Here is a 15,814-nt window from a genome sequence, read left to right on the forward strand (position 1 = left end):
ATCTCCTTGGTGCAGTCCCGTTGAGGGGTAATATCTCTAGTAATTTCACCATTGACAATAACTGAGTAGTGAATTGTGGATATGCAGGCGAATACTTTCCTAATCCAATCCTCATGAAATCCCATCTTTTCCGTGATGCCACATAGGAAAGACCATTCAACACGGTCGTAGCCTTTTGACATGTCAAGTTTGATAGCCAAAGTACCTTGGTTGCCTAATACACATCGCTTCAATGCATTGACACACTCAACACCAATCATACCGCTGTCAACTATAAGACGCCTAGGTAAGAAGGCACTTTGTTCCTCTGAAATTACTTCCTCGAGAATCTCTCTAAGGCGGTTGGTCATAGATTTCGCAATGATCTTGTACAAGACATTGCATAAACTGATAAGCCTACTCTAGGGATGAGAGCAATAATAATCTTGTTGATGCTACGAATACAACATTCGCCATTCAAGAATGAAAGGCATACTTCAGAAACATCCCTTCCTACAATATCCCAGAACCTTTCTGCAGAGTAGGGCCGAATGAGTTGCACATTCATTGAGTGAGATACACGGCATGGAATTGCATTGAAAACTCTTTCCATAGATGTAGTAGCCGGTGAGTCCGAAGAGAAGAGGCTCTGGAAGTAATCTTGGAAGATCATGGATAATTGAGCTTGACCTTCCACACGACAGCCATTAGAATTGAGGAGTCCACTAATAGAATTTTTCCTCTTTCGACTGGCTACACTTCGATGAAAGAAGGCAGTGTTGCAGTCCCCCAACTTTAACCAGCTATGTTTTGATCTAGAAGACCAATATTTTTCATTCTTGAAGTGTAGAACATCGAGCTCTTTTTCCAACTTATTGTACTTGGGCCAATTGTATTTATTTTTTCATCCACCTGCTGTAGATCTTTTTCTTCTTATTGCTAGCATGTTGGTGACGACGATAGTGGTTTCTGTTCCAAGAGGTTTGATTATTTTTTGTGCCTTCAGAACCCTTGCAGCATTGAAGTGTTTCTTAACTTTTCTTCCTTTGGAACTCAGAGATAAAATGCTAGCAGGGAGAGTACGAGTTACAGGGCTGTCAAACTTACCAACTTCAATTGAGTTGTCGATATGGTGATGCGTTATAGCTGGTAGGAGCTAGGGGTGTTCATGGTGCAGGTGGTGTGGTTTTTCTCTAATTTTTTGGATCGCACTGCATATGCGATTTGGGCAATTTTAGGGGTGTTCATGGTGCGGGTGGTGCGGTTTTTCTCTAATTTTTTGGATCGCACTACATATGCAATTTTGGCAATTTTCCAAACTGCAATCCGCACTTCATTAGTCTCAAACTGCATAAACTTTATATTTATTGCTAAATAATTTAATAATTAAATATTATAATTAATAAAGATTCATAATAAATCTCATAACTAAAGAGTGTTTAACAAAACAATTTAATGTACTAACAAACTAATCAATTTTTAGCAAAACAATAAAAATATAACAAACTAATAATAACATAGAAAAAATTTAATATAGAATTAAAGATTTTAATTAAGTATGAATATTTTTAGATTGAAGCAGATTATGTGTTAGCATCTTATGAAACATTATATATTTTTTTCTAGATATTGTGCATATTATGCTATATAAACATTTATACATTAAATTTAAATGTAATAAAATTGAAAAAAATATATATATTAAAAATTAATATGTATAATGATACGGTGTGGTGTGGTTTGAACCACATTTATAAAATTTAAAACCGCAAAACGCACCGCACCGCGTGGTTTGGTAAAAATGCAAACCGCAACCACACCGCGAAGGGTTTCAAACTACAAATTGCGGTGCGGTGTAGTGTAGTGTGGTGTGGGCGGTGTTATGAACACCCCTAATAGGAGCCTTATCAATTGTAGTGGGCATTCATGAGATGCATCATGAGAAGAAGAACCCGATTCTGTGACTGAATGATAGGCTTGATAAGCCTATGATTCGGTTCACATACACTAGGAGGGGGTCGGGACACAAAGGCCAAGGGTAGGCTGGGTCATTTGATGGTTGACGTGGAGGGTAGTTTGTTAGAGGGACAAATTGGGTACTGAGTAGCCTATTAGTGGGAAAAGGAAGCTAGTAATTAGTTATGCAAGAATTAAGAGAATTCTAGGCATCATGGAGATCTTTTTCTCTATGTTTGTATGAGACTCATATTTCTTTTCAACAAAGCTTCAGAATTATTCACTCATTGGTTACTGTTTTATTGCTTATTACTGTCAATTCTGGTTTATTGATTTACTGGGCAGGTCCTATTAATTGGTATCAGAGACAGCACCTGGCGCTCTGTGTATGCCGACGAGGATGTACAATCGTGTTGTTGGCATTGAATCTGCCTTATCCAGTGTCCAAACTCAGCTCAATGATCATGGCGTGTTGCTGAAGGATCATGCACTAGAGCTGGGTTCTATGAAGGAGGTGCTGGATCGATTGGTTACTGCTCCAGGATGGGTTGCTGATGAACTTGCCTCTCTTCGCGAGGGGTCTCCTGGAATTCCGGGCTCGGGTCGTCGTCTTCCTGGCGAGGGGTCCGCGGCGACTGGCGGGGTTGCCTCCACGGGCCGTGTCGCTGAGGGTGGGGACCGGCGCTCTGAATTTCGAGCTCGGAAGATCGAGTTGCCCGTTTACACAGGAGATGACCTGGATGATTGCACTTACCGTGCTGAGCGCTACTTTAACTTGCAGCGGTTGTCTCCGGGCGAGCAATTAGAGGCTGCTGTCTTGTGTTTGGAAGGGGCGGCTCTCAGTTGGTTTCGCTGGGAAAATCAGAGGCGCCTCATCACCACGTGGGACGAATTGAAACTGTTGCTTCTCCGGCGATTCCGTCCCACTCACAAAGGCTCGGTTTATGATCGTTTTTTTGTCCTCCAACAAGTTACTTCTGTCCAGGACTATCGCAGGCGGTTTGAAGCTCTTGCTGCTTCGGTGGAGACAATGGGGGAGGCTGCCTTACGGGCTGCTTTCTTGAAGGGCCTCAAAGTGGAGATCCAGGCCCCCTTGCGGATTTTGGAGCCCAATGGGCTGTTACATATGATGGAGTTGGCTGAGCAGATTGAAGCCAATCAGGCCTTCACTAAAGGATATCGGGCTGGGCTGAGTGGGCCCATTAAGGCAAATCCAAGACCCCCTTTGAGCAGCCTGTCTCTCCCTGAACATGGTAAGGGCACATTTGTCCTTTCACCTTCTTCTTCTTCATCATCGACCCCGACTAGTGCTAGCCCTAAGACAGCTTCGGCTCCGGCAACGTCAGCAACGTGCCGCCGCCTATTTGAGTCCGAGATTCAAGAGAAGAAACGCCGTGGGGTTTGCTTCAAATGTGACGGGCGCTGGACTAGAGGGCACGAGTGCTCTCAAGCGGAGGTTCAGGTCGTTATTCTCCAGGAAGAGGCCGTGGACGAGCCTGCCACTGACCCGATTGGGGAGGTTCTCGGCATTGCCGATGCTACGGGGACGGCTGAGGCTCATATGGTGGAAGTCTCTCTGAATGCCGTGGTCTGTTTGACTTCCCCAAAGACCATGAAAATTCTGGGCTCTATCATGGGTCACGAAGTGGTAGTTTTGGTGGATAGCGGGGCGACACACAACTTTATTACTACGGAATTAGCTCAAAAACTAGCGCTGCCTCTGTCCACGACTGAAGCTTACGGAGTACAGATGGGCAGTGGTCAAGCGGTGAAGGGGGAGGGTATTTGTCGCTCGGTGCCATTACACTTGCAAGGATTGGAAATTATCGAAGATTTTCTGCCGTTGCAACTCGGCAGTACTGATGTTGTCTTGGGTGTCCAATGGCTGCAAACTTTAGGGGAAACCACACATCATTGGAAGGATCACACGATGAAGCTACGAATCCAAGGTCAGCCCGTTGTTTTACATGGAGATCCTCAGCTTCACAAGATGTGTATATCGTTGAAGCAGATGATACGGCTGTTACAAAATGAGAGACAAGGAGTTTGGGTAGAGCTGGGTTGTGCATCGGTTTCTCAGGTTCAGGCTGCCTATTCAGAAGGGATACACGAAGTATTACAGCGGTACGGCACTGTGTTTGCTACGCCGACTTCGCTGCCGCCGCAGAGACAACATGATCATGCCATTGTTCTTCAGCCCGGCACCACCCCCGTGAGTATCCGACCATATCGATACCCCTATGGTATCAAAGATGAGGTAGAGAAAATTGTTCAAGAGATGCTACAGTCCGGGGTGATCCAGCCGAGTAACAGTCCCTATTCAAGCCCAATTCTCTTGGTTAAGAAGAAAGATGGTGGATGGCGATTTTGTGTGGATTATAGGGCTCTTAATCGAGCCACGGTACCCGACAAATTTCCCATACCAGTTATTGGCAAGTTGATAGATGAGTTGCACGGGGCTCATGTATTTTCGAAGTTAGATTTACGTTCGGGGTACCATCAGACTCGGGTGAGGCCGGAGGACATCCATAAAACTGCCTTTCGAACTCATGAAGGCCACTACGAGTTTGTAGTGATGCCCTCTGGGCTGACCAACGCCCCCGCCACCTTTCAATCTCAGATGAACGATATTTTCCAGCCGCATCTTCGTAAAAGAGTATTGGTCTTCTTCGACGACATCCTCGTCTATAGCCCGGATGAGGAAACTCATGTCAAGGACCTTGAGATAGTGTTACAAACATTGTCAGACCATCAGTTTTTTGCCAACTTAAAGAAGTGCTGTTTTGGACAGCGACAAGTCGAATATTTGGGACATGTTATTTCAGGTGCGAGAGTGGCTGTGGACCCTTCCAAGATTCAATCTATGCTGGATTGGCCGCTGCCAAGAACGATTAAGGAGTTGAGGGGGTTTCTTGGTCTCACTGGATATTACAGGAAGTTCGTCAAGAATTATGGGGCCATTGCTAGACCTCTTACTGATCAACTAAAAAAGGATCAGTATGGGTGGACCGAAGAAGCTACTGCTGCCTTTGAAGAACTGAAGAGAATGCTGACCACAGTTCCTGTTTTAGCACTCCCTGATTTCACTAAGCCGTTTGTAGTAGAGACTGATGCTTCGGGGTTTGGGGTAGGGGTTGTTTTGATGCAGGAGGGACGCCCACTGGCGTATTTCAGTCAAGTGCTGATGCCCAAAGCTCGGCTGAAATCCATTTATGAAAAGGAACTCATGGCCATTGCCCTTGCGGTACTCAAGTGGCGACCTTACCTCCTTGGAAGACGATTTATTGTCCGAACAGACCAGAAGAGTCTCAAGTTTTTGTTAGAACAGCGACTGGTTACTCCTAAACATCAAAAATGGTTGGTAAAATTGTTGGGATTTGATTTTGATATTCAGTACCGCTCCGGGGAAACAAATCGGGCTGCTGATGCTTTATCTAGGGTCGGCCAAGTGGAGTGTTCCTTGTTGACGTCTACTACATGGATGGATTGGGAGCTTGTTAACCGTGAGGTGGCAGCGGACACATTCCTGTCTTGGGTTAAAGCGGATGTGGAGCAAGGTAAAATCATTGCTGGGTTTTCGTTAAACCAACAACGGCTATTGTACAGGGATCGTTTAGTTTTATCCGCCACTTCGGCTTTGCTGCCCCAATTCTTACGAGAGTGTCACTGCTCTCCCATAGGCGGCCATTCGGGGGAGCTGCGGACTTATCAACGGCTGAAAGGAGATGTGTATTGGGTCGGCAGGAAGGCTAAGGTCTTGGAGTTTGTTCGTTCTTGTGATATTTGCCAGCGGAACAAATATTTGGCAATGTCTCCAGGGGGTTTGCTGCAGCCACTATCGCTGCCAGCACAAGTTTGGGAGGATTTAACTATGGTTTTCATAGAAGGGCTGCCTAAATCGGAGGGTATAGATACTATATTAGTGGTGGTGGACAGGCTTAGTAAATACAGCCACTTCATAGGCCTTAGACACCCCTTTACTGCCAAAACGGTGGCTGAAGCATTTGTTACACATGTGGTAAAGTTGCATGGGGTTCCGCTGTCTATTGTGTCTGACCGTGACAGGATTTTTCTCAGCCATTTTTGGTCTGAATTGTTCAAACTGCAAGGGACGGAACTTCGCCACAGTACTTCTTATCACCCCAAACAGATGGGCAATCGGAGGTAGTAAATCGATGCCTTGAGACATATCTCCGTTGTTTCGCTTCGAACCGTCCAAAAGCTTGGGCTAAGTGGTTAGCATGGGCTGAGTATTGGTACAACACCACTTATCACTCATCCTTGGGTTGCACTCCGTTCAAGGTTTTATACGGGCGTGACCCCCCACTGTTGATTCGTTATGCAGCAGGTACCACACATGTACTGGCTGTCGACCAGCTGCTTGAGGAGCGCGATTCATTCTTGGACGACTTGAAGATGCACCTGCTGCGAGCACAACAAAAGATGAAGGAAGGAGCTGATGGGTCACGTAGGAAGGTGGAGTTTGTGGTGGGAGACAAGGTATTCATTAAATTGCGACCCTACCGACAGAAATCACTGGCCACTAGAAAAAATGAGAAGCTGGCAGCAAGGTATTATGGACCTTTCACAGTTTTGAAACGCATTGGCAATGTGGCATATCATCTAGACTTGCCTCCTTCTTCAGCTATCCATCCGGTTTTTCATGTGTCGCAACTCCGAGCTGCTGTCGGAACCGCTCATTCGTCCACCACACTTCCACCTACTTTAACGTCAGATCTGGAGCTTATTGTGGAACCTGCTGAAGTGCTGAATGTCAGGCAGAATCCAGCTTCTTCAGATCAATCTGTTGAGGTGCTTATTCGCTGGAAGGATTTGCCTGTTTTCGAAGCTACCTGGGAGAAATTTGAAGCTATCCAAACTCAGTTTCCAGCTTTCAACCTTGAGGACAAGGTTCACAAATTCGGGGGGAGTAATGATAGGCTTGATAAGCCTATGATTCGGTTCACATACACTAGGAGGGGGTCGGAACACAAAGGCCAAGGGTAGGTTGGGTCATTTGATGGTTGACGTGGAGGGTAGTTTGTTAGAGGGGCAAATTGGGTACTGAGTAGCCTATTAGTGGGAAAAGGAAGCTAGTAATTAGTTATGCAAGAATTAAGAGAATTCTAGGCATCATGGAGATCTTTTTCTCTGTTTGTTTGTATGAGACTCATATTTCTTTTCAACAAAGCTTCAGAATTATTCACTCATTGGTTACTGTTTTATTGCTTATTACTGTCAATTCTGGTTTATTGATTTACTGGGCAGGTCCTTTTACTGAACCAAACATCGCGGTCAACTTTTGCATGAGAGGAGCAGCATGCTGAGTCGACAAGTTGGATGATGTCAGCTTGGGCCAAGACATGACGTCAGCTGTTTTGTTGTCATATCTTTTTCCACCTCAGCCCCCACAATGTCCACGATATGGTACCCATCGTTAACATTATCATCCAAAATTCCACTATTGCCCATCGATGCTCCCTCCACGTGATTTAATGCACAATGTGTGCCTAAATCCCCAAGATCAGATAGGCAAGTACCTGATTGCATGGATCTACTTGAATCTAAAAGTGGATTCACATTCCCAAATTTAAGTCCCAAATTGTCATCCTTCCCATTACAGGAAGAAAGCAAATTTGACTTTGTATATCTTTTGGCTTATATGTGACGTTACTGCCTTGTTTAAGGTGGTTTCCCAAATCCTTTTTCTTTCCTTTTTGAGCTTCAGACAGCTTTCCACCAACCATGGTACGGGTAAGAGTGGTGTTCACATTGGTTGGGTGGAGGCCAAGAACTGGTTCTCTCCCACCGGAGTTGATACGAGCTCCACTGTTTGAATTCTGGGGCTGTCGAAGTCTTTATCTCTTTGATGGCACCACCGGCTTTGGTGCAGCCACCGCTCTTATCCAATCACCATACTTCCATTTGGGGATGCCACCCCTCAGTATTGGAACAATTTTGCATTCCTTCAGCAGACGTCTCAATATTCCGCAACCATAGCAAATATACGGGAGACTTTATATTTCATAGGGATTGGAGTTTTTTTTATAACTTATTGCTCCCCATCTTAGTTGGTCAAATTGATCCTGTTCTTTTCGAAGCTCTATATGTTAGTAGTCGCTCTCAGTATCCAGCAGCACTATAGCATTTATGTTTGGGTTTATTCACAATACTACATTAATTATCCCTTGTATTTTTTTTCCCTTTTTAGGATTATTGGTTTGCATGCAAACTCTGCTGTTCTGCTGTTGTTATTTTTCTGACTTCAATGCTTGCTTGTTTGTTTCAAACCCTTTCATATGCGAAATCATTTGCTACAGGCATCCCAGCATGCAATTTTTCTCATTGCTAGGATCCCTCAAATGTGGAAAAACTTTTCAATAAGGTGCCGTTGTGTTAGAAGGAATGAAAATTGAAGAATGAGAATAAGAATGGAATGGAATAAAACATAATATGAATAAAATAATTATTAAATTTTTTTCAAGCTTGCATTGGAATGGTCTCTCCTTCTATTTTCAAATGGAATAGTCGTTCTACCAAAATGAAGGAAAAATCATTCTATTGGAATGACATTCCAATACTAAAATACAACCAAACAAATAAATGAAATAAAAATTGATTCTTTTCCATTTCACTCCATTCCATTACTCCCAATCAAACATCACCAAAGTTCTTCGATTCTGTTGATGCAAACATTGCAAGTATTCAAGTGATTCTGATTGGATTCACTTTTCATATAGTTGTAAAATGAGTACCTCTCTCTCACTCTCTCTTCCAGTAAAATAGTTTTGGAGGTTCCATTGGTGAGCTAAAAATGTTAATGCAGCTAAAGTTTGCACTGTGAGGACAATTCGTTATTTCAATTCCATCTTATAATCTCATTTCATTCTTTTGCAGCGAGAGGGTATTTACCAGCATGCAGGAAAAAGAGAAGGTGATATGCATTCATCCTTTTTTTACTATCTTTTAACCCACACCCACACCCACACCCACATCCATTTCATTTCATTTTTCTTTTTGGGGGAAAGTCTATTATTCTTCTAACTAGGCACAAACGCGCACACACCCACACTTTATGATGGTCATAAAATTGTTTAGAGGCTGTAAAATCTTGCATAGGTCAATATTTATATTTTTGCTGATCTGGTATTACTTTGTTCTTTTAATCCGTCCCATTGTGAGATACACGGGTTCTTTGCATAAAACTGTTCTGCTATGTAACTACGTTATGCGTATCAGATAGTCTACCAACATGTGCTATTTCTAATGTGCAAGTATTCAAACATTTTCCATCCTTAATTCTTCTTTTTAAGTTGTTTTGGGCTCGGTAATTGGTATGACGACAAATGGTACTCTTCTGAGTCAGATAATTTTGTACAAAAAAGCCAGAAGCTATTATAGAGAAGAAAACGAAGTAGGAGTAGGACGAAATAAAAGTGGGGGTGCGTTATAGGTAAAGGCACCCGAATTACATGTCCTCTTGACGATTAACTGGGATTTTGTTTCTTCTAATACTTCTCAAAGCTTTTAGCTTCATCCAAGGCCCAACACAGGTTGGAAGTTTTCACCAGGTTTCAAGAGGTTCAGAATGACCAACTGCTTGTGATTTTCTATTCAATAGAATGAAATGCTAGGTTCCTACTACGCTTCTCTATCTTACACATGGGAATTAGAATCGAAAAGATTACTTTTCGTTTTTAAGTCAACTGTAATGTAGTCTCTTTCCCCTCCATGTGGGGACGAGAACAATTATTTTATGAAATCTGGCTTTTTTTTTCCTATTTACCATGATTGTTGCAGTTTTGTTTTAGGAAAATTTGTTGTGAAAATTATTAAGGAATCTGAAAAGTTGCACTTAAGTAGTTTTTTTACGGCAAGCTGAAATATTGCACTAAACTATTAAATAGATATTTTTGTGGCAAAAGTCACTGAGTAGTTTTTTAGTTGCAAAATCATATTTTATATTAATTTTATCTCAATTTTAATTAATTAATGAAAACATAAAAATATATAGGGAGCGACTACAATGCATTCTCTTTTTTTGCAACACTGGAGCATCCTTTTTCTATTTCGGTTCCTGAAGAGTTATAATCCCAATTTTTTTAATATGATGGTGGACATTATAGCTATCTAAAATATTCTACAAATTTTCAAGAAAATCTGGATAAATTATGGTATCAAAATAGAATATAAATTATCTGTTGCATGTGTGTCTATTTTTTCTGTACGCGTGTAAAATTTGACAGTCTAAATTCTGTTTTTGGCTTTGTAAACTATTCAGAATTTCTTGAAAATTTATAAGATATTTTAAAGTACACCGTCATATAAAAAAAATTGGGATTATATCTATCCAAGTTCCAAAAATAAAAAAAAGATGCACAGGTGTTGCAAAAAAAAGGATGTGTTGTAGTCGTTCTCAAAATATATAATTCTAATATTGAATAATTTTTTTTAAAAAAATTAAAAGTTATAACATAAAAAATTATTTAATTTTAAATAAACGTAGTTTTGATTCAATTTAAGTTGTATTATTTTCTAAAATTTAATTTAACTAATATTGAATAATATTTTTATATTAGAAATTTTAAAATCATTTTTTATTTTTAAAAGAGATTTCATTTATTATATTGATGTTATGAATATAGATTTTTAAATATTTATTGATTAATTAAAATTTGTATAAAATGTGACTTTTGCAACAAAAAATGCTTAGTGATTTAAGTACAATATTTTAAATTACTTAATGACTTTTGCCATAAAAAAAACTACTTAATGACTTAAGTGCAATTTTTCAGACAACTTCTTGACTTTTGCCACCAAAAAAATTACCTAGTAGTTTAAGTGCAATCTTTTGAACTACTTAATGATTTTTGCTTCAAATTTTCTTTTTTTTTTATTATGCAAGGACAAAGCCTTCGAGCTTTTTTAGCTTTGTGGCATGTAAGATCACTTCTAGCATATACTCTTCTCTATATTTCAAAATACATTACCAAAACACTACTTTATCTATTTTACATTAAACTTTTACATTACACCATCCTATAATTTCTCTAATTTTTTTTTTACATCATTTAAATATTATACTTTTTATTCATTTCAAATATTTTCTAAAACTATCAATAAATCCTTATTAGTTTTAATATTTACAAATTACAATATTTATCCATTTATAATATCATATAACTATAATTTACTTTAAATTAATTCAAATTTATAAATCTTATCAAAATATACAGATGACTAATGCAATTCAGCATTGATTTTTTTTTTTTTTTAATGTAATGCTATTCTTTCACTTGCAAATTAGCATGAAGATTGTTATTGTTACGAGAGTAGATTATAGATAGATTTATACCTTAGGAGTGATGAGGTGACATCTATGGCGGAGGTGAGGCAGAGTTATGGTCTTCTGGGCCCACTTGGAAGAAGCAGCCATGGAATTAGAATCGTTGCCGGTGGTGATAGGAGCAAAGTAGAGTGCACCGGGGCGTAGTGTAGGAGGATACAAAGGAAGTTTGGCGCTGGGCACAGAGAACAGTAAGCTGCTATGCATAATGAACTCTCTCTCATTTTCTTTACATACACGTATATATATTAGAAAGGAGAAATCTGATCTTCCCAAGGATTAGGAGAAGCGGCCGTACTGAAGAAAAACCAACGAATCAAACAAAAATATAAGAAAATAGCCACTTTGCCTAGCACTGTCCCAACCAACGTAGATCTCTTCTTTGGAATCGAGCAATGGAGAAAGGTTGGGATGAAAGATGTTGACACTAAGCTTATAGATAAAGTGCCAAGAGATGTAGAAAAATGAGAAGGAAAGGAAAGAAAAAGAGAATAGAGAAATGATTAAAATATGATTTGATGTATCTACAGTAATTTGTAGATGTGGTGCAGTCATTGTAGATATATACAAGATGGAGTTGCGGGAGCACATTTTTATCACATTCTTTATATTTTAGAGGATTGGGTAATTTAGAATTCAGTCAAGAATTATTGCTGAAAATGCAATCAGGATGGAAAAAAAGCATTCAAACCCACTAGTAGTGTTGACAATTATAACAATTACCAATTTGTTTCTCCATTGTTTAACCTCAAGTGGCTAATTTACGGACATTAATTTATAATTTTTAGAAATTTAGAACAATTATAAATATATACAAAAACAGAATATTAAAAAAAGTCTTTTATCAAATGTGTGAAACATTTTCCTTCTGGTGGAATTTGGTTTTAAATCTATCAATAGTCTTTACTTCGTGGTAACGGAACAGTAGCTACAAATCAAGCAGACATTGGTAAAACTCATCATTTAGAGCAAAATGCAACACGTAGCCTAATCTCTACTCTATAAACAAACGCCAAATTTCGAATATGCGCTTTGTTATGGTGGGTCTCAAATACGAATCAATCAAGGTCGAAAGAATACTCATTGAAGCAGTCCCAACCACGGCCTTGGTCGAAGAAGGGCACTTAGTCATCCCAAAATCTATATATAGCCTTTCTTCCCACAAAAGTCCCTGTTATTTTATCGTCGTTGCCTCATTGGCTCGCAATGCCTCCACGAAAGTAACATAGGAACAACCGCAAGAGATAAAATCAGTAGTAGTAGCCATCAGGACATCATATCGCTAGCCAACACAAGAGAGGCTCTAGACTCTAGAGATGGACCGCGTGGGAAATGAGCAATTATACACCATGTGATGATTTCAGAATATAGAGTGAGTGCTTCAAATCATTAGACCGAATGGGGGAAAAGCCACAACAAATATATATCATGATATCACCATCACAGTGAACAGATATGTGGCTTAAGATATTGATGGAATTCTTAATGAAGAAGTAATTAACAACAAATTCTCAGATTTGTCACCTTACAAATGATACATTCCACACGGGCGTATGTGAAAAGCCGGCATGTAAGAAGAAAACCAAGTGGAAATAAACGACACTAGCAAGTAAATCCAACGATATAAACTAAGGCCATGTTAAAGAAATCTGCAGGCCCGACAGGGTTACCAAATCAACCGCATACGCATCCATCTGGTATCATTCACATGTTCAAAACTTACAGTGCACTCACATGTTCAAAACAGATTCACTGACGTACTGTATCCAGCTCCTGATTCGGCATCACAACAGTGGTGTAGTTTCTCAATTTTCATCAATTAATGACTACATATCTTATGAATTAAACAAGTTGTCAGAGAAGTCAAACAATGGAATTTAAAGTTGATTGGGTACTGAGAAAGAAAGTGACAAGTAATAATCACATGGTACAAGCTAGTAATGTGCTCAGATCTTTTTCAGACAGACTGCATACCACTACTATGTGCAGCCCCCCCTTCTTGGCATGTGTGAAAACCTACACCTTCGTCTATGATTCACAAACCAGGAAAGCTCAAAATGCACGTAATAAAAAAAGAGTATTCATTGTTGTAATATTGTAATGTAAACTATTTCAAATGATATGATCAAACCATGTATCTATGAAACAGTAAAGCTTACCTGACAAAGAAGCAAACAAAATCTTGTAAAAGAAGGGGTGTCATCTCTTTCAACCGTGAAGATTCAATTCAAAAGGGAATAAAGAAACACACAGCACCAAATTAAGTACACAAAAGTCAGAATCCAAATAATACATCACAAACAATGAACAATAACTAGGACTTTTCCCTTTTTTTTCTTTGTTTTTTTTGAAGTGTTGCAAATGTTGTTTAATGCATTAGCTATTACCACGAGAACTGCTATTACCGCCGGACAACCTTCTTAAGGTGCAGGCCACAAAACTCCTTCCAGACAAAAGGCCTAACCTTGACTTGAAGGACGTTGATCTACTTGATCCGAGTTGAGCAGCATATATTTGGCTGCTGCCCCCGCCGCCACCACCTCCTACAGGAGGCAATTCAATAGCGTTGTCTTGTGCCCCGCCATCACTGGCACTAGCGTCTTGATGTTCAGGTTCACCAGTATCTAAATTCACGGCCAGAGAAACCCTGCGTGTTCTCAACAAATCCGCCCCATCAGGGGTTACTCCTCTACACTTCTTCACCTTCACTTTCACCAAATTGGGACACCCACTCGCCAATGCCTCCAATCCACTATCCGAAACAGGGCAGCTCTTAATGCAAAGCTTCTTCAATGCCACACACTTTGCGGCAATGCACGAAATCTCAGCATCGCCCACGGTATCGCTTCCGCATAATGCCAACCTCTCCAAATTTTGGCAATTCGAAGCCAACATTTCCAAGCTCACTTTAGTAGGGTTCACACCAATTAAAACTAATTCTTGAAGATTAGGGCAATATTTTGCAATAGCAACCAAGCCCTCATCACCTATACGATTAGCCTTCCAACCATCAATGTGAAGCTTCCTTAACAGCTTGCACCGCTCCGCAACCGAAACCAGACCATTATTTGTGCATTCCGGGGTTTTGACGAGATGCAAAATTTCCAGATCCAAAGAACTTGAAATTGCAGAGAGACCATAATCACTCACTTGAAGCCTCTCCAGATGAATCTCAACCATTCCGGAGACTCGATCGGCGATCAGTTGGAGGAGTTTATCCCAATCCCCTGAGCACCTGAAAAGCTTCAATGTTCGTAGTTTCTTCGCACCAATAATCAGAGGTCCAAAACACTGTCCATTGTAAAGCTCCTTCAAGCAAATTGTTTTCAGAGAAGCGGCTGCTAAGCCGGGCCCAATCGGCTCCGCCGCAGCTACATCAGTAATTCCGCGGAGCCTCTTCACCGATAACTCCTCTAGAGACGAACAATGATCAAGCACTGCGTTCATTCCTTTTGCTCCGAACGTGCACGATCCGCACGAAAGCTTCTTCAAACCCTTGCAGTTCTTCGCGAAGGCTGCCATACCAGCGTCCGTCAATTCGCGGCAGGCGCGGAGTTTGAGGCGCGTAAGGTTACGGCAGCGGAGAGAGATGAGGAGGAGCCCGTCGTCTCTGATGCTCACGGATCTGCGGTCACATTTCAGAGCGAGTTTGGTAACCGCGTCGAATCGGTCAAAGAGGGAAGGGATCATGGGGAAGAGATCTGCTTGGGCGTTGAGAGAGAGCCGGTGACGGCTCTGTCCCTCGATTTTCAACCACCTCCGGCAAACAAGCGAGCAGCGTTTCCGATCACCGGAACCAAGAGACTGAAAAATAACAGCCAAGCACTCGTCGGGTAGATCGGAGATATAATCGGCGAAACCATCGATAGTTCCTTGCCAGTCATCGGTTTCTTCAGCCTGCATCGGGGTGATCAGGGCCGTTGGTTTGACCTTCAATCGATGGCTGTAGTTATTATCACGGCAGCTGGGGACTGCGGCCGTCGAAGATGATTGGCCCATCCGCGACGACGACGACAACGACTTATCAATGAACGATTAGGGCTCGCCACCTCAGCTTTCTTATCTTAGGCACCTCCGCAGGGAAAAATCTTTAAGACACTCGCATCATCTGAGAGAGAGACTACCTCTAGACCTGTTATCCCCGAAAATTTTAGACTTCAAAGACGGACTTGAAATTAAATTGCATTTTGGGTTTTTGTAAACTTGGGTAAATATTAGGTCAGCGCTTCTTCATGTGTATCATGCACCCTTCTCGTTCTGTGGCCTAGATTTTCATCGAGCGTTTTAAGGCTCAAGCCCAACACGCGCCATAATGATAATCATAGAGTAGATATACATATATATATATATATATATATATAAATATAATGGGGAATTTTTCTACACGGGCTTTAAGCCTTACCGGAAGGGTTCTCAATGTTTACAACCCGTGAACAGTTTTCGGCGCGATTTTTTTTATGACCGTGTATATTATAGCTATTTAGATCATCCTGCAAATTTTCAGAAAATTCCGAATAGTTTACAGTACCGAAA

The 15,814-nt window shown here is 40.9% G+C and overlaps 1 protein-coding gene across 1 annotated transcript; it reads right to left on the reverse strand.

Moving 5' to 3' along the window:
- Positions 1-13,463: 13,463 nt before the first annotated feature.
- Positions 13,464-15,551, reverse strand: LOC133807096 (F-box protein At1g47056-like). Its single transcript, XM_062245243.1, has one exon. It carries the CDS (start codon positions 15,278-15,280, stop codon positions 13,658-13,660), a length of 1,623 nt encoding a protein of 540 aa, XP_062101227.1. The 5' UTR covers positions 15,281-15,551; the 3' UTR covers positions 13,464-13,657.
- Positions 15,552-15,814: the final 263 nt, after the last annotated feature.

Source organism: Humulus lupulus, chromosome X (assembly GCF_963169125.1).
Source record: "Humulus lupulus chromosome X, drHumLupu1.1, whole genome shotgun sequence".
NCBI classification, from domain to species: domain Eukaryota; kingdom Viridiplantae; phylum Streptophyta; class Magnoliopsida; order Rosales; family Cannabaceae; genus Humulus; species Humulus lupulus.

Coding starts and splice junctions, on each gene's coding strand:
- LOC133807096 (XM_062245243.1), bottom strand. CDS start 15,280: ATGGGCCAATCATCTTCGACGGCCGCAGTCCCCAGCTGCCGTGATAAT.